Source organism: Heteronotia binoei, chromosome 15, assembly GCF_032191835.1.
Source record: "Heteronotia binoei isolate CCM8104 ecotype False Entrance Well chromosome 15, APGP_CSIRO_Hbin_v1, whole genome shotgun sequence".
Classification (NCBI taxonomy): Eukaryota; Metazoa; Chordata; class Lepidosauria; order Squamata; family Gekkonidae; genus Heteronotia; species Heteronotia binoei.
Window position 1 is genome coordinate 53200608 of NC_083237.1, and position 20000 is coordinate 53220607.

The window sequence follows — 20000 nt, forward strand, 5'->3', positions numbered from 1 at the left end:
ACCTTACTGTGCTTTCACTCTCTTCGCAGAGTGAGAACTAAATGAGAAATCATTGTGTAGGAACGTTGATAACTGAGCAGGGAGGTACTTAGAAGTACAGCACACACGGCGCTTATGTAGCTGCCACCTTAATGCCATTCCTAAAATGCTATTTCCTCAACAGGGGGAACCATCCTTCCTTTAAGAACCTTAGCTATTATTTCCCACTCTTTCAACCTTGTAACCACTTTGAAAGGCCCAGACATCCGTTGGCTTACATTCTCTGAGAACGCTGGAATGTCTGGAGTGAGGAGGGGAATCTTCAGCACTATTTTAATGTGGTTAATCCAATTTATGTACATTTTTTGGTAGAAGGAATGTCGATTTGACACCCAGCGTCTTCTGTTGTTTTTGCAAAAAAAATCCTTGTCTTTGAATTTGGGGGTGTCCTTCCTTCCTTCCTTCCTCCCTTCCTTCCAGTGCTTCTGCTTAAAATAAACACAACACCACCCCGACAGCCAAACCGCACGTGATAAAAGATCGATGTATCCATCAGGGAAGCCGGGTTTGAGCTAGCCTCATCTCATCAGATTTTGGAAGCTAAGCAGGATCAGTTCTGGCTAGTATTTGGACGGGAGACCACCCAGGAAGTCCCGGGTCGCGATGTGGAGACAGACAATGGCAAACCCGCACCTGATCATCTCTTTCTGTGAAAATCCCATGGCGTCCCCATCAATGTTCCCTCTAAGCTGCGGAGTCTTGTGAACAAAAATTCTACTTTGTGAGCTACTGGCATTAAAGTTGTGAGTTACGGCATAAATCAGTTTGCTCTGGGGGTATATTTCCTGAGCTGAGAGATGAAAATGTGTGAGGGAAGGCTAAAAAACTCACTCAGCTTAAAGGGGCACTGCTATCCCATATGTCAGCTGTGGCTTATAGGCTAAACCCCACCCCCAACTCCTGCCTTGACTTGTCTGACCCAAGCTAGCCCAGTCTCATCATATTTCAGAAGCTAAGCAGGGTTAGTACTTGGATGGGAGACCTCCAAGGAATACCAGGATCGCTATGCAGAGGCAGGCAAAGGCAAAGCACCTCTGGCCATCTCTCACCTTGAAAGCCCATAAGCCAGCTGTGATTTGACGGCTCTTTCCAGCACCAGAAAAACCGGGTCACTCTGTACTAACAGCCCGGCAAGCTGTTGGAGGATTAGCTACGTCAGGGAGGTGTGGCCTAATATGCAAAGGAGTTCCTGCTATAAAAAAAAAGCCCTGATAGGCTGACAAGGAAGGTGCTGAGATAACGGCCGTGTGGGTGCTCTGTAGCTATTGCAAATATCTCTGCCTTTGCAAGAGCAACCAGAAACACCCAAGTCAGTTAACGGAACGATGATCCCAGACCGCTTTTCCTTCTGTCTCACTTTGTACTCCTTAAAAATTTGTTGGAACAAAGTGCAGATTTTAAGGCACATGAGCATTTGTATGTCTTTCATTTTTTTAAAAGTCTCTTTTAGCGTAGGCAATATATTGTGTTGGGTTGCCAACTCTGGGTTGGGAAATTCCTGGAGATTTGGGGGTGGAGCCTGGGGAAGGCAGTGTTTGGGGAGGGGAGGAACTTTAGCGAGGCATAACGCTGTATAGTCCACCCTCCGAAGCAGTCCTTTTCTCCAGGGGACTGATCTCTGTAGACTGGAGTCAGTTATAATTCCAGAAGGTCTCCAGGTCATACCTGGGGGTTGGCAGCCCTGGCATGTGATCAAGGGACTCTATTCCATGGAAGCTTTCTGCTAGGATAAAAATGTGTTCATCTTTAAGATGCCTCAAGACATCTGTTTGTTTTTGGTGCAGCAGATGAACACCCTTCCGAAATGCATAGGTATTCACTTGCTAGAGAGCCAGTATGGTGTAGTGGTTAAGTGCACGGACTCTTATCTGGGGAACTGGGTTTGATTCCCCACTCCTCCACTTGCAGCTTCTGGAATGGCCTTAGATCAGCCATAGCTCTTGCAGAACTGTCCTTGAAAGGGCAGCTTCTGGGAGAGCTCTCTCAACCCCACCTACCTCACAGGGTGTTTGTTATGGGGGAAAGAAGATAAGGGAGATTGTAAGCCAATATCATCATCATCCTCTTTCTGTTTCTCTTCTTCTTCCTCTTCCTCCAGAACAATGCCTCAGCTCTGAAAGTAAGTTCATTAATCTGGCAAAAAAACCCTGGGCCAAATGAGGGCTTGAGCACCATTGATGACCAAGCTCAGCTCCAGTACCTGTTTTGCTTGCCAGCATTTAGCCAAGTAAAATACAATGTAGTAATTCGGGAAAGTGCACCTCTGGTCATGTGCAGTATGTTCCCCTCCAATTACCCACCCACTCCAAAAGCTAGCAGCTTCCCAGTTCCCAGATGTGCCACTCCTTAATTTAGGACCCATGCTGTCATTTTTAATAAGCAGGAATCTTGTCGGCAGTTTGAAGATGAGCCATTTTTTAATTCCGGCAGAAGCTTTTGCGGACTTCAGGCTGCTCCACACTTATTATTCTCCTTCCTTCCCCCAAGCCCCCTTGGGGGGACGCTGCGCTCCATTAGATGGAGGAAACGCGAAAACTTCCTTTGCTTTGTAAAGGGATTGCCTGGCGAGCCCTTTGAGACGGTTTGGCTGGAGGGGGACTCTCGGGAAGGGTGGGAATCATGCAAAGGCTTTAACGGTAATGTTAGAGAAAGGGTATTAGAGTCTGGGTAGGTGGGTGGGTGGGCTGGCAGGGCTGTTTAACCCTTCCTGTTAATGATCAGAGCCTTGCTAATAGTATGGTGGGAGAGGCGCTTTGATCCGAAGGGGGTGGAAGGGCCTTTTCAAGTGCAAATTTCCTGATGTAAGGCTGCCCGCTGCCCGCCTGCCGACACTGGCTCGTCTTCTTTTATCTCTCAGAGTTCCAAGTGCATCCTTGCAGGAACACCTAGGTCTCTGCAGAGCGTCTCCCCTCCCCAAACATCTGCCGCCCCCTCCCATCGCCAACCCCTTTTGCCATCTGCTCTTCCAAACCAGCATGTTTCCTCGAGGGATTATATTGGGCACATACAGGGGTGGAGCTCCTTTGCATCTTAGGCCACACACCCCTGATGTAGCCAATCCTCCAAGAGCTTACCAAAAAAAGAGCCTTGTAAGCTCTTGGAGGATTGGCTACATCGGGGGGTGTGGGCTACGATGCAAAAGAGCTCCTGCTAGAATTCCATCCCTGGGCACATACAATTTCATAAAGTCAACATTGGACATAGGCCCAAAGAAGAGGAAGTGGGTCCAGAACAGGTGGTCCAGATGTGTAGACCTGCTTCTCTCAGTGGTTTCCATCCATCCATGCGCAAACGGAAACACAAGGGGACCTTGCTCCGTTCTGCTTGCACAGGAGCAACATCTATCTCAGAGGGGGCCAAATTTGCTTAACTTAAGAGCGACATAGAATAAATGTCAGATGTTTGAGAGCCGTAAGACAAGAACATGAACATCAGGTGTTTGAGAGCCACAAGTTGAAGGAAGGAAGGAAAATAGATGAAGAAGAGATGATGGAGGGAGAGGTGGAAAGAAAGTAACTTTAACTTTAAATGCATTTTCCAGGCCACCAGCTGGCATGGCTTGGAGAAGTGATGTAAAGAGAGAAGTGATGTCAAGAGAGAGAAGCCAGCTGTCGAGGCGGTGGGGGCTTCGAGAGCCACGCAATACGTGTGAAGAGCCACATGTAGCTCCTGAGCCACAGTCTGGCCACTCCTGACCTAGCTCTTTCCTCCCAATATGTTGCAGTGGTGGTAGAAAGTGCTAATGAGAGTTGCAGCCAACTTACAGTGACTCCATAGGGATTTCAAGGCAAGAGATATTCAGAGGTGGTTTGTCATTGCCTGCCTCTGCATAGCAACCTTGGACTGACTTGGTCCCCTATCCAAGTATTAACTAGGGACGATCCAGATGAGCTTCCAAGATCTATTTGGGCGTTTTCGCACTGACCTTAATCAGCAGCGACGCCCCTCTTCACCGCGCAAGTATAGCCACCTTCAAGAGGGGTTTAGATAAAAATATGGAGCACAGGTCCATCAGTGGCTATTAGCCACAGTGTATGGAGCACAGGTCCATCAGTGGCTATTAGCCACAGTGTATGTGTGTATATAACATTTTTTGCCACTGTGTGACACAGAGTGTTGGACTTGATGGGCCGTTGGCCTGATCCAACATGGCTTCTCTTATGTTCTTATGTTCTTACCGCGCAGGATCTGCGCGGATTTCGCACGAATTGCCGCGGAGCACCCGGAAGAGCCGGAAAGTCCCGTGGCTTTTGCGGCGCAAACAGAAACCGCCAAAAACCAGTTTCCATTTGCGCCGCAAAAGCCGCGGGACTTTCCGGCTCTTCCGGGTGCTCCGCGGCAATTCGTGCGAAATCCGCGCAGATCCTGCGCGGTGAAGAGGGGCGTCGCTGCTGATTAAGGTCAGTGTGAAAACGCCCTTTATTTATTTTTATTTTATCTTATTAGCGTTATATCCCGCGCTCCCCTTAACAGACTCACGACAGCTAACAACAGATAAAACAACATCAAACTATAGGACTTAAAACAATACTATCCAATAAAATAGTAAAATGACAAAATCAATAACCAGAACTATCCAGGATCTTTAATGGTTATGGCACTCGTGATGCTAGTGCAGTGGTATCAGCCAAGACTGTCAGTTCTGTGGCTGTCTCCCATTATTTGTTAAATCCAAGGTGAAAAAGTTCTATTATAGTGCCCCAGAAATTGGTTGCACAAGATCATGTGGAAAGAGAAACGCAAGCGGGGGTACAGTTGACTGAGTACAAACTGCAACCATTTGTTTTTTTCTTGCATTACCATTTGCTCAAGAGCTCTAGCACAAGCAGAAATCGAGTACTGGATCCAACCTAAGGTTGCCAGGTCTGTGTTCGAAAATACCTGGAGACATTAGGGGTGGATCTGGGAGAGAGCGGGGTTTGCAGAGGGGAGGGGCCTCAGCATGATACAATGCCATAGCGTCCACCCTTCAAAGTAGCCATTTTCTCCAGGTAGATCAGCTGTACATGCAGGAGATCTCCAGGCTCCACCTGGAGGCTGGCAACCCTAAACCTCATGCACTCGAGGAATTTCTGGAGATCAGCTGTAAATGCAGGAGATCTCCAGGCTCCACCTGGAGGCTGGCAACCCTAAACCTCATGCACTTGAGGAATGCTTCCCCCCTTGGAAGGAAAGAAAGAAAGAAAGAAAGAAAGAAAGAAAGAAAGAAAGAAAGAAAGAAAGAAAGAAAGAAAGAAAGAAAGAAAGAAAGAGGAGAAGTGTAGGAAAATGCACTGAATTAAAAACGCACTAGATAATTCATGTAGGTTGTTGTGTTAACAAAACGTTGCTCTGAGAATCAAATCATATATGCCAGAAAAAGGGAGGGGGGGAATTGCTAGTAAATCAGTAGATATGCAGAGTACATATACGGTTAGAATATATCACGCCAGATTGTTGATCCTCTTAAATGAATGCTGATCCTCTTCAATGCACTAGCTCTTTCAGCCAGAGATCAAAGTAGCTTCTTACTGTTTAGGGGTTCTACTTTTAGAGGAGGGTGTGCAGGGGAGGGAGTTCAGTTAAAAGGGAAAGAAAAGGTTGGTGCTCCATTGATGTTCCCTCTGTAGCTTCACCCACTGTGGTGCATAACACAGCAGCAGTGATTCTGGGCAGAGTCACTTCAGTCCAAGCCTGTTAATTTGAACAGGTTAGGCTGGAATAACTTTGCGCAGGAACACAGATGCTTCCAGGAATGGAGTGCTTTCTGGCAAAAATTAGTCAATAGATTTCAGCAACTGCAGGCTGGGGGGCCAAATCTGGCCTCCTGAGGTTTTACCATCTCCCTCTCTTCTTAATTCTTGCAGTTCCCAAACTGGAGAGAAGAGAAGATTGTAGAGCAGGGGTGGCCAAAGATGCTTAACATAAGAGCTGCGTCAAATAAATGTCAGATGTTTGAGAGCCGCAAGACAGGAAGGAAGGAAGGAAGGAAGGAAGGAAGGAAGGAAGGAAGGAAGGAAGGAAGGAAGGAAGGAAGGAAGGAAGGAAGATGGGGAGGGAGGGAAGGAGAGGTGGAAATAAAGCAACTTTAAATGTATTCCCCAAGCCATTGGCTGGCCTAGCTTGGAGAAGTGATTTAAGGAGGAGGAGGAGAACAAGAAGACCGTAAATTGATACTCCGTCCTTCTCTCTGAATCAGAGTCTCAGAGCAGTTTACAATCTCCTTTATCTTCTTCCCCCACAACAGACACCCTGTGAGGCAGGTGGGACTGAGAGACCTCTCACAGAAGCTGCCCTTTCAGGGACAACTCTGTGAGAGCCATGGCTAACCCAAGGTCATTCCAGCAGCTGCAAGTGGAGGAGTGGGGAATCAAACCCGGTTCTCCCAGATAAGAGTCAGCACACTTAACCACTACAGGGGAAGAAGGTCTATGAGAGCTATGGCTGACCCAAGGCCGTTCCAGCAGCTGCAAGTGGAGGAGTGGGGAATCAAACCCGGTTCTCCCAGATAAGAGTCAGCACACTTAACCACTACAGGGGAAGAAGGTCTATGAGAGCTATGGCTGACCCAAGGCCGTTCCAGCAGCTGCAAGTGGAGGAGTGGGGAAGGAATCAAACCCGGTTCTCCCAGATAAGAGTCAGCACACCTAACTACTACACCCAGCTGAGGGGGCTTTGAGAACCACACTATGTGTAAAAGAGCCAGATGTGGCTCCTGAGCCACAGTTTGGCCACCACTGTTAGAGGAATAGCAGCCGTGGCTATAGGCTGTTAGGTAGGTTGGAGTTGTAGCTTGCCAGCCCCCAAACCTATCCAGTGCTTATTTTGCAAAGGGGAAGTTGTGACCTTAATATATCTTGGCATGTCGAGGGTTCCAAATAAGCAGAGTGAGTGTGTTGTCCGTTGGCGTGGAGTGATGTGTAAACAGCACATTGTATATATGTATATCTTGTGATGTTTTCTGTGTAAATGAAATCTTGGTTGATGAACGCACAGATGAAATGACGTTACACTAGACCTGCTCAGAAGTTATTGTGAAGGCATGTTCAGTCTGCTGATTGTTCTTGATACGTGCATAGAGTCATTATCATTTTATGTTCGACGCATGTGCATCTCCACATGGGACTTAGACTCCGTATTTTTCCAGGTACTGGTTCATTTGTAAAGTGAACACATGTCAGCTATTTCTTAGAAACAGATATACACATCTACAGGTAGGATGAGAGCATAAAAACACACAGAGAGTCTCATACAGTGGTCCACCAGTTTCTCTGGAAGGCCAGCGACAGGGCACAGAGGACAAGACCTTCTATGCTAAGAACATAAGAAGAGCCCTGCTGGATCAAACCAATAGTTCATCTAGTCTAGCATCCTGTCTCACACAGTGGTCCGCCAGTTCCTCTGGAGAGCCAACAAAAGGGCATAGAGCCTTTATATCTCCAGCTGTTAATTTTGCCCATTTGCAGGTTGGCACCTGCAGAAGACCTTACTTGGATGAGCGAAGCTGTCGTGTTCTTGTGGATAGATTTATATTATTGTGGACCAACCGTTGGAGCAGAGGTCCGTGAGTGACTGTTAGCCACAAGGTATAGATGGAACACTCTGTCTGGGGCAGTGATGCTTTGTGTTCTTGGTGCTTGGAGGGCAACAGTGGGAGGGCTTCTGAAGTTCTGGCCCCGCTGGTGGACCTCCTGATGGCACCTGGGCTTTGGCTACTATGTGACACATAGACTAGATGAGCCTTTTGCCTGATCCAACATGGCTTCTCTTATGTTCTTCAGAGATTCTTCAGTGGCTATTAGCCACAAGGTATAGATGGGACACTGTCTGGGGCAGTGATGCTCTGTATTCTTGGTGCTTGGGGGGGGGGCCACAGTGGGAGGGCTTCCAGAGTTCTTACTCGGCTGGTAGACCTCCTGATGGCACCTGAGGTTTGGCCCCTGTGTGACAAAGACTGTTGGACTGGATGGACCACTGACCTGATCCAACATGACTTCTGTGGTGTTCTTAGGACAAATCCTAACCTTGATTTTGTTTTGTTTCTCCCCCACCACACACACACCCTGTTGGATTTCCAGAGGTGTGAGCTGTGTCCCCATAAAGATGGAGCGCTGAAGCGGACAGACAATGGAGGTCAGTTTCCCTTTGCGGATAGTGGGGATGTGGGGAGTGGGTGGAAGGGAATGAACAGTCCAGTCAGGGGTAAAATGCCCATCTGCTGTGAGGCACCTCTTCAGTGAGTGCCTTGGAAGAAGAGCAGGATCAAAATATTTTAAACAGAAAGACTGCGATAACAAAAACAGGCTGGGGCTGTTCAGTGCTCCACAACAACATTTGCAATCGCTCCCTCCCTGAACAGGTGAGACATGGTAAGAGTTGGTGTGGGTGGGGCTGGATGTCTTGCAAGTAGAGTAGGGTTGTCATCAGGCCTAGAGAAGAATATCCTTCCTGTCCCTTTCACAGAGGCTTAATTTGTGGAAATGGGCAGCTGAAACCTTTCATGGCATGGAGGTAAATAACAGGAATAGGGCATTTTTCTCCAAGCTGTTGGCACCCTTGCTTGGGAGGCAGGTACACATGTGTGTGCACACATGCATAGTAAAAGTGTGTCTAGGTTACACTGTTTCATACTGTACATGAGAGACTCCAGGCCGGAATGCTCTTCCATTCCAAAATGCCAGAAAATATAGCCCAGATGCAGGCTACATGGCCAAGTGAAGAGAGTGGCAGACAGTGATCTGGGAGATCCAGGGTTGAATCCCCCTTTGCTGGGACCAGCTGTCCTTGGGCCTATCCCACATGTATAGGTTGTGGTGAGCACAAAATGGAGAAGGCGAGGCAGTTTGTAAGCCCTGTTGTGGATAAAAATGCGTTATAAATGGAGAAAAACAAATAAATCGACCACCTCCGTGAGACCCAAAAACTTCTACCACCCTTTGGACGTTGAAACCAATTTTTTTTAGTCCCTTGGTTCTAGCCTCTCTGTGACTCTTCCGTGATTTGTTTCCTCCCCCTTCATCCAGGCTGGGCCCACGTTGTCTGTGCTCTCTACATCCCTGAGGTGCAGTTCGCTAACGTCCTCACCATGGAGCCAATTGTCCTCCAGTACGTGCCCCACGACCGGTTCAATAAGGTAAAAGAAGCTCGTCTTATTCCTCCCCCCCCCCCCCGCTAGGAATGCCAAACTCCAGGGGGGACCTGGAGATCAAAGAACCTGAAAGGTTAATATGCAGCTAAACAACCAAAAATTAAAAGCAAAATATATAATAAATCGTAAGCAAAAAATACTGGTATTCAGGGCTTTTTTTGAGCAGGAACGCAGTTCCGGCTGGCTTGGTGTCAGGGGGTGTGGCCTAATTTGCAAATGAATTCCTGCTGGGCTTTTTCTACAAAAAGCCCTATGTGAAACAATGGTGACATCAGGGGGTGTGGCCTAATATGCAAATGAGTTTCTGCTGGGCTTTTTCTGCCCAAAAAAGCTCTGCTGGTATTTATTATAGAAAGTTAGAAGCATTTTGGGGCCCATTTTTAGCCTCCTGCCTTAGTAAAATCATAAAACAACAATGGGAAAGCACTGGTCTTCTTCAGAGGTCAAACAAATAAATACACATATAAGTTTATATTACAGAATGCAATGAATCAATAGAACAATGCCGGAGCGCAAGGAAATATCTGTAATAAAGGGGGGGAAATGTAAATTTGTAAAAATTGTTCTTATCATGTTAGTTAATAATAATAATTTAGAATTAATTAATTACTTACAATGAAGTGACAAAGGCTTTAATTGAGGCTTCTTATTCTACAGCCTTAATGAGCCCCGTGGCTCAGAGTGGTAAGCTGCAGTACTGCAGTCCAAGCTCTGCTCATGACCTGAGTTTGATCCCAGTTTGATCCCAGCTGGGTTCAGGTAGCCGGCTCAAGGTTGCCTCAGCCTTCCATTCTTCCGAGGTTGGTAAAACGAGTACCCAGCTTGCTGGGGATGAAGTGTAGATGACTGGGAAAGGCAATGGCAAGCCACCTCATAAAAAGTCTGCCGTGAAAACGCCATGGTGCAATGTCACCCCAGAGGCAGAAGCGACAAGTACTTGCACAGGGAACTACCTTTACCTTTATTCTACAGCCTTATGTCCTAATCAAGGGCTCTACTTCAAACTGCTTCTTAACTTATTATAGGGATGGCCAAACTTGCTTAATGTAAGAGCCACAAAGAATAAATGTCAGATATTTGAGAGCCTCAAGACATGAACAAATATGACACACACATTTTAATTAAACCCTATATGGTCGGGGGCCTGTTTATATATGGGACCGCCTTTCTCCGTATGTTCCCCAGAGAGCACTGCAGTCAGGGACACAAAATCTACTATCCCCGGACCAAAAGAGGCCAAACTGTGTTCTACATGGGCTAGGGCCTTCTCAGTGGCAGCACCAGAGATGCGGAATGCCCTCCCAGAGGCCATAAGGGCCCTGCGGGATCTTTCTCAATTCCACAGGGCCTGCAAAACTGAATTATTTCCTTTTAACATCTAACCGGGAGAGGACTGCCACCCTGCAAGGCTGAGGAATTACGATCATTATAGGATCACTGCCGGAAGAAAGAAAGATCCCACCTATATTGAACATAAGAACATAAGAGAAGCCATGTTGGATCAGGCCAATGGCCCATCCAGTCCAACACTCTGTGTCACACAGTGGCAAAAAAATCCAAGTGCCATCAGGAGGTCCACCAGTGGGGCTAGAAGCCTTCCCACTGTGCCCCCCCCTCCAAGCACCAAGAATACAGAGCATCACTGCCCCAGACAAAGAGTTCCAACAATATGCTGTGGCTAAAAGCTCCATATGCTTATCCATTCTCCTCTTGAAGCTGTCTATGCTTGTAGCCGCCACCTCCTGTGGCAGTGAATTTCCACATGTTAATCACCCTTTGGGTGAAGAAGGACTTCCTTTTATCAGCTCTTTTGAAATTAAACAGCACCATAAATATTTTATTGTTTTAAAATTGCAATTGTAGATGTTTTTAATAGATTGTTAGCCGCCCCGAGTCCGCTTGCGGAGGGGGCGGAATACAAGTTGAAAATAAAACAAAATAATAATTTTTTAAATACTGGACTTGGTGGTGCAGCTAGCTCAATGGTGCACCACAGGAAGTGGTGGCGGCTACAAGCATAGCCAGCTTCAAGAGAGGGTTAGATAAAAATATGGAGCAGAGGTCCATCAGTGGCTATTAGCCACAGTGTGTGTATATATATGTGTGTGTGTATATATATGTGTGTGTGTGAGTATATATATATAAATTTTTGGCCACTGTGTGATAGAGTGTTGGACTGGATGGGCCATTGGCCCGATCCAACATGGCTTCTCTTATGTTCTTAGCTGACAGCTTCCCTCCCCTAAGTGCTCGCTTTTCTTCCTTGGCTCTTGCACTGTCTTTCCCCACTCTAGGTGTCCGGGTGACCTCTGCGGTGAAGGAGAAGAGCTTGCAAGCCTGCCTATATTCCCCTGTCTTTCCCTGCTTCGCACCCGGTGGAAATAGCCGCCTACCTATGGGTCAGTGCTCAGAGGCTGACTGAGATCCCAATGCTGTGCGCACTTACTTAAGAGTGAGCCCCACAGTATGTGTGAAACAGCCGCGTGTGGCTGTCAAGGCGCAGTTTGGCCACCCCTGACATGAGTTTTAAGCAGAGAAAAAGCTAGACTCATTAGAACAGCTATGAAAATCTATCACTGATGCATAAAATCTTGCAGCTCAAAGAGTGATAGGTCTGCTGTTACCTTCTAATAAGAGAGGTAATGTCTCCATCAGATCTATATTTTGGAGCGAAGGAAGAATTAAACGATTTTTGGGCTCTGGAAAATGATTGCGTTCAAAGGTCACGTGATGCAGGGTATCTACGCTACCTGCACTGCGGTCGTATACTCTATCCAAGTATGGTATCCTAAGATTAAAAAAAGGAAAAAGGTAGTCCCCTGTGCAGGCACCAGTCATTTCTGACTCTGGGGTGATGTCGCATCACAACGTTTTCATGGCATACTTTTAACGGGGTGGTTTGCCATTGCCTTCCTCAGCCATCTACACTTTCCCCCCAGCAAGCCGGGGACTCATTTTACCGACCTCGGAAGGGTGGAAGGTGGAGTCAACCTCGAGCCAGCTACCTGAACCCTGCTTCCACTTGGATCGAACTCAGGTTGTGAGCAGAGAGCTTCAACTGCAGTACTGCAGCTTTACCACTCTGCGCCACGGGGCTGGTATCCTAAGATAACTCCCTTGCAAAATGGTAAAGCATTCAGGCACTCCAACATAAAGGCACGCCTGTAACCAGGAACCGTCAAATATGAGCTGCAATTGAGGAGCTCTCCAGGTGGAAGAATACCAACAAATTGGATAGAATTAACACGTCGTGCTCTACAGATTGTACTGTTATACTTGTACTTAAATAGATGTTTCTTAATCAGTCTTACGGCTTCTTGCCTGGTAACTGAATAAGGAAAGTCCAAGGGAAGTTTGAGGAGTTGTAATCATTGCTCAACAAATTTATCCCAATTGGGAAACATAAGCATCTTCTCTGACTAAGCCAGGGTAGCACTCTTAGCTGTCAGCAGGAGTGGAGTTCTAGCAGGAGCTCCTTTGCGTATTAGGCCGCACACCCTTGATTTAGCCAATCCTCCAAGAGCTTACAAAAAAAGAGCCTTCTAAGCTCTTGGAGGATTGGCTACATCAAGGATGCGTGGCCTAATATGCAAAGGAGCTCCTGCTAGAATTCCACCCCTGGCTATCAGAGTAGAAAATTTTAACTGTAAGGGGGAAAGCCTTCAACCAGCTCATCTCCAGACCACTGTTCCCCTGAAGAATGTGGCTGCGCTAGAGGGTGGACTCTGAGGCATTGCACCCCACTGGGGTGCCTGTCCTCCCCAGGCTCCACCCCCAAATCTCCAGGAGTTTCTCAACCTGGAGCTGGCAGCCCTCCCCCATCCCCTACTGGTGACTGAGGTGGGGGGGGGGGACACCTGCCAAACCTAGATGGGGATGTTAAAATACGCAGGAGCAACTGGGGCCAAGCAGTGTTGGCAGCATCTGCTCAGTTCCCACCTGGTTCACAGTGATGATGACGATGGGTACCGCAGCCATTCTGTCACTGTAGCCTAAGGCTGAGCGGCCCCTGTGGCTCGGCCAGGACTGTAGGGACTGTTCGGCTTGGCCTGGTTTCGGATGCTGGCAGCCCTCTAGGTGAGTTGCCAACCTCCAAGTGGCACCTGGAGATCTCTTGCTTTTACAGTGGCTCCCCTGGAGATCAGTTCCCCTGGAGAAGATGGATGCTTTGGAGGGTGGGCTCTGTGGGCTTGTCCCTGTCCTCCCCAGGCTCCACCCTCAAATCTTCAGGAGTTTCCCTACCTGCATCTTGCAATCCAACACCCCCCCTAATCCCCTACTGTTGGCCAGGGAGGATCTGGCCTAGATAAGGTAAGGTTGCCAGCCTCCAGATGGTGTCAAAATGAGAAAACTGTGACTTGAAATTACTATGAATCCTAATAACCTACATACAGTTTATTGTAACACCAAAACAAGAACATATATTCATACAAATATCAATGCACAAAAACATGCAGATTCAGTAAAAATGCTCCCAATGAAGCTTGAAAGTCGAGAGAAAGAGATTGTGTTTCTTGATGCTCTCAATGACTGTGCTATGGAGCAGATGGTCACAGAACCTACCAGGGGTGGGGCGATCCTGGATTTGGTCCTAAGTAATGCCCAAGACTTGGTGAGAGATGTAAAAGTGATCGCACAGCTTGGGAGCAGTGACCATAACGTTATTGATTTCACCATTTGTATAAACAGGGAGTTGCCCCCAAAAGACCAGGACAACCACGTTTAACTTTAAAAGGGGTAAATTCTCTGAGATGAGGAGGCATGTAAAGAGGAAACTGAAAGGAAAGGTAAATACAGTCAAAACCCTTGGGGAAGCTTGGAGGCTATTTAAAACTACGATCCTAGAAGCTCAGATAAAATATATACCACAAGTTAGGAAAGGCACAAACAGGTATAAGAAAAGGCCTGCATGGTTAACAAACAAAGTAATGGAAGCTGTAAAAGGTAAGAAGGACTCCTTTAAGTGGTGGAAAGCTAGTCCAAGTGAGATTAATAAAAGGGAACACAGGCTATGGCAAATCAAATGCAAGACTGTGATCAGGCAGGCAAAAAGGGACTATGAGGAGCATATTGCAAAAAACATAAAGACCAACAATAAAAATTTCTTCCAATATATTAGAAGCAGGAAACCAGCCAGGGAGGCAGTTTCAGTTTATTTAGTTTATTTCAATTTATATCCCGCCCTTCCCACCGAAGCAGCTCAGGGCAGCTTACAACATATAAAATCTAACATAAGTTTAGCTTTAAAAAACATCAATTTACAACAATTTAAAACAGTAAGATAATAAAACATATAGAACAGCAATCTGTCAAAATGTTACACTACAACCTTTCATAAAGTTTCCAGTATCAGTTAGTTATAAGCTAGCTGGAAGAGGACTGTCTTGCAGGCCCTGCAGAACTGCCCAAGGTCCCGCAGGGCCCTCACCTTTTCTGGCAGCTGGTTCCACCAGCAAGGCGCCGTTACCGAAAAGGCCCGGTCCCTGGTAGATTTCAGACAGGCCTCCTTTGGCCCGGGGATTACAAGCAGGTTTTGAGAACCCGATCTCAGTACTCTCTGGGGAACACGTGGGGAGAGACGGTCCCTAAGGTAGGCAGGTCCTAGGCCATATAGGGCTTTAAAGGTAATAACCAGCACCTTGTACTGGACTCGGTATATTATTGGCAACCAGTGCAGACCCCAAGCCTCGGCCGAATGTGCTCCCATCTTGGGAGCCCTAATAACAGCCGGGCAGTGGCATTCTGCACTAACTGCAACTTCCGGGTTCGGCACAGGGGCAGCCCCATGTAGAGGGCATTACAGTAGTCCAACCTCGAGGTGACCGTGGCGTGAATCACCGTTGCTAGATCGTCGTGCTCCAGGAAAGGAGCCAACTGCCTTGGAAAGGAGCCAAGGGGTAAAAGGATTACTGAAGGAGGATAGAAACCATTATCAAGGACAGAATGAGTAGGCACATTGATGAACACGGGTTATTGAGGAAGACTCAGCATGGGTTCTGTAAGGGAAGATCTTGCCTCACTAATCTGTTACATTTCTTTGAGGGGGTGAACAAACATGTGGACAAAGGAGACCCAATAGATGTTGTTTACCTTGACTTCCATTCAATGAAATTGCTGAGCAGTCAGGTTAAAATGGATAAAAGGAAGTACTTCTTCACCCAAAGGGTGATTATCATGTGGAATTCACTGCCACAGGAGGTGGTGGCGGCTACAAGCATAGACAGCTTCAAGAGGGGGTTAGATAAAAATATGGAGCAGAGGTCCATCAGTGGCTATTAGCCACAGTGTGTATATGTATGTGTCTGTGTGTGTGTGTGTGTGTGTATATATATATATATAATTTTTTGGCCACTGTGTGACGCAGAGTGTTGGACTGGATGGGCCATTGGCCTGATCCAACATGGCTTCTCTTGTGTTCTTAAAGTCCATTAAAGACAATGCTCCTAATAACGCTGGTATTCTGGTGTCCATACAATGCAGGTTCAAAAATTCTATTAATCCCATGAGGAGCTTCATTGGGAGCATTAATGTTGAATCTGCATATTTTTGTGTATTGGTGTATTTTCTTATTGTTTTGGTGTTACAATAAATTGTATGTAGGTTATTAGGATTCATAGTAATTTCGAGTCACAGTTTTCTCATTTTGACATAGACTTTGCATGACTTCTCTCACCAAGATGATAGCCGCCAGGTGGTAGCTGGAGATCTCCTGGGATTACAGCTGATCTAACAGAGATCAGTTCCCCTCCCCTGGAGAACATGGCCGCTTTGGAGGGTGGACTCGAAGGCAGTTTAGACCAAAGTCCTTGTCCTCCTCAACCTCCATCCCCAAATCTCCAGGAGTTTCCCAATCTGGAGCTGGCAACCCTATGACCCCCCCAACCCCCTTCCAGTGTCCAAGGGGGACTTAGCCACCCTGACCCTATCAGACCACTGCCCTGTCTCAAATTCTCACTCTCCTGTGCCTTCCTGGGGCCTGATTACTGTATGAATTCACAGGGTGATGTCGGAATGCCCCTCTTCCCTCACTGGGGCAGGTGCACGTCTTTTTTTGTTGGCACCAGGTGGTCTCCAGCACATGTGAGGCAGGTGGTTGTACCTTTTTTGCTTTCCTTTTCAGATTTGTTACCTCTGTGAGGAGCAAGGCCGGGAGAGCAAAGCAGCCTCCGGAGCTTGCATGACCTGCAACCGACATGGCTGTCGTCAAGCCTTCCACGTCACCTGGTGAGTTTGCCACAGGGTCGCTGTTGCCTTGGCGATAGGCCCATTCCTCCCTTGCTCCCTATATCCAAAACACACCCCATTGCTCTATTGCAGAGGTGGCCAAACAGTAGCCCGGGAGCCACATGTGGCTCTTTCACACATATTATGTGGCTCTCGAAGCCCCACCACCCTGTCGGCCAGCTTGGAGAAGGTCAGTGCTGGGGCTGTTCAGGCTGGCAATGACTTTCCATGGTTTTGAGAAACAGGCATTCCCACCTCCTTTCCCAAAGCACTGAGGCATTCCATGCACCTCCCAGTCATTTTTATGCGGGAATTTTTGTGTGTGAAGAAGTTCCATTTGCTTTTTGTAAACCCCTGAGTTTTGGTTTTGGAAGCACAGGTTATAAATGTCTTAATATACACCAGATCACCTGTCGTTGTAGAAAAGAGTAAAGGTCCTGTAGCATCTTAAAGACTAACAAAATTTGTGGCAGGGCAGGAGTTTTTGTGAATCTCTGTTCACTTCTTCAGATATTCAGTGAAAGCACTTCCACTGCCACAAATTTTGTTAGTGCTTCTGGACTCTTGCTTTTTTCTACAACAACAACACCAACACATTTTATTTATATCCCGCCCTCCCCACCGAGGCAGGCTCAGGGCGGCTCACAACAAAATTCATTGAATTATACATTGAGTTAAAATACATTAGGTTATAATTAGCAATATAAACCAGCAGGTAATTAAAAACTATTAAAATTCTAAAAACAGTAAGTTAGTGTTAGTATGTTGATATGTTGGCACTATTCAGATGATGAATTTACTTAGCAACTTACTCAGTGAAAGCCATTCGAAAGAGAACAGTGTTTCAGGCCCTGCGGAACTGTTCAAAGTCCCGCAGGGCCCGCATTTCTTCTGGAAGCTGATTCCACAGCTGTGGAGCCATAACAGAGAAAGCCCGAGTACGGGTACTCTGGAGTTTTGCGTCTTTTGGCCCGGGAATAGTCAGCAGGTTCTTCCCTGCTGACCTCAGTGCTCTCTGGGGTTCATACGGGGAGAGACGGTCCCTAAGGTAGGCAGGTCCTCGGCAGGTCCTACTGCTACAGATAGACTAGTATGGCTACCCATCTTGGTCTATCTGTTGGATGCCTTTTTCCTTGAAGCAAAGACAGCTTCAAGAGGGGATTGGATAAAGATATGGAGCAGAGGTCCATCAGTGGCTATTAGCCACAGCATCTTGATGGAACTCTCTGTCTGGGGCAGTGATGCTCTATATTCTTGGTGCTTGGGGGGCCACAGTGGGAGGGCTTCTAGTGTCCTGGCCCCACTGGTGGATCTCTGGATGGCGCCTGGGGTTTTTTTGGTCAATGTGTGACACAGAGTGTTGGACTGGATGGGTCATTGGCCTGATCCAACAAGACTTCTCTTATGTTCTTATGTTGTTATAAAAAAGTTCACTGTAGTGCAAAGATGGAGCAGAGTTCCTTGCCCTAATGGGAAAGAGAGAGGAACCTAGAAAGAGAGGGAGGTCTTCTTTCTCCCTTACCATAATTTGTGACATTCACGTCAATGCATTTCCAAATTTCAGTGCTCAGATGGCCGGGCTCTTGTGCGAAGAAGAAGTCTTAGAAGTTGACAATGTGAAATACTGTGGCTATTGCAAGTACCACTTCAGTAAAATGGTGAGTTGCCATCCCCTTGTGATCAGTTGGGTGTCAGGTTGTTTAATTACAGTGCCACCCCTGTGAATTCAATATCCAATACAAAATGGGGGAGGAAGTACTCTTTGGTAGGTCAAGTGCCCCTCCACTCCTTGTTTAAACAGCAGCATCCTCAGTTAGAAGGTGCTAGCCCAGAAAGTAGTGCGTATTCTGTAGCCAGGGGCTTTCTATCCCTGTTGCCAGTTAGAAGAAGATGATAGTGGATTTATATCCCGACCTATACTCTGAATCTCAGAGTCTCAGAGTGGTCACAATCTCCTTTACCACCCCCACCCCCACCAGACAACCTGTAGACGAGGCTAATAGAGCTCTTACAGCAGCTGCTCTTTCAAGGACAACTCCTATGAGAGCTATGGCTAACCCAAGGCCATTGCAGCAGCTGCAAGTGGGGGAGTGGGGAATCAAACCCAATTCTCCCAGATAAGAGTCTGAGCACTTAGCCACTACACCAAGCTGGTTAAAGATAGCCTTGACATTTGCTTGCTTTGGGTGAGCCATGCCCTGATGGTATAGTCCTCTTACTAGCCATCGCATCTGGTCCAGTGGGAGAACGGTGCGGGGGAAGTGGAAATGATGTTATGCAACTTGTTGATGTCATATCCTGGTGAAAATGCAACGACTGACATCACGTCTGGATTTTTGCCCAAATGTGACATCAGTGCGTTATGTTGTACCATGTCTATCCTGTGCCTCTCCCCAAATGTTCCTGGGGGTGTCAGGTGGTGGCCTGGGAACCCTAGTTAGAGAAGAGGCTAATGATATATCCACACATGGTTGGATATTGTGCCATCATTGCTGCCCAGGAATTATCCACCCATGAAAATCCAGTTGCCAACGATTGTGAACGTATAACTGCACATTGTCTGGCAGTGCATGGATGCAGCCTGATGCAAACGCTGTTGGTACCTCTCTGTTTTCTCCTGTAGAAAAGGCAGCCTCCTGGCATGCAACAGAAATATAGAGTACGATAGTGGAGTGGGGCTTAAAAGAGTTCTCCCACCTCTTCCCAGTGTTATCATTAGACTAAATCTCTTTCCCCTGTAACTGATAGGGTTGCCAATCAGCCTAGAGAAAGTCTTGTCCCTTTATATGTGGAAATGGGTCACTGAAACTTTTCGTGGGATGAAAGTAAATAATATCTTTTTCTCCAGACCAGATGGCAGCCCTAAATTCTGTTCTTTGTTACCAAGTAAAACAGCAGAAGCACTCAGAGATTTGTCGCTGGGTGATTATTCCCCAAAGGACGGGACTTCTTTCCCTTACCAATTTGAGAAGCCTGGCTGTTTCCTGGAAATACCATTAAAAACTTTTGTTTTCACTTGGTACCTCCCTTAACTTTGACCTTCTAGTGGCCAGAGTTAAAGGGAGGCAATTTTTGTATTTGGGGGGGCTTCTTTAAAAAAACAATAAGAGCCTCGTGACACAGAGTGTTAAAGCTGCAGTACTGCAGTCCTAAGCTCTGCTCACGACCTGAGTTCGATCCCCAGCGGAAGCTGGGTTTTCAGGTACCCGGCTCGAGGTTGCCTCAGCCTTCCATGCTTCCGAGGTCAGTAAAATGAGTACCCAGCTTGCTGGGGGGGGGGGAGTGTATGTAACTGGGGAAGGCAATGGCAAACCACCCCGTAAAAAGTCTGCCGTGAAAACGTTGTGAAAGCAACATCACTCCAGAGTCGGAAACGACTGGTGCTTGCACAGGGGACCTTTCCTGTTTAAAAAACAAACAAACTACATTGACTCCAAATGGTTAATATTCCACCCTGGCCCCAAGGAACAGGCTGAGACAGAACTGAAATGTCCTGAAAGGTGAGGGACAGATGAGGGCCAGTATCACAGGTGGTGGGGGCTGGACTGAGGTGAGCAACGAAGTCAGAATAAATAGAGAAAATGGGGAAGCAACTCGGGGTTGGGGGGGT

At 47.1% G+C, this 20000-nt stretch overlaps 1 protein-coding gene across 1 annotated transcript in view; it reads left to right on the forward strand.

The window, feature by feature from the left end:
- MLLT6 (MLLT6, PHD finger containing) overlaps positions 1-20000 on the forward strand; it is a 135613-nt gene that overhangs the window by 18642 nt on the left and 96971 nt on the right. The window contains exons 3-6 of the mRNA XM_060255338.1: positions 8097-8151; positions 9042-9151; positions 16287-16390; positions 17955-18048. Coding sequence (XP_060111321.1) covers positions 8097-8151; positions 9042-9151; positions 16287-16390; positions 17955-18048 — 363 coding nt within the window. The remainder of the gene's footprint in view (positions 1-8096; positions 8152-9041; positions 9152-16286; positions 16391-17954; positions 18049-20000) is intronic.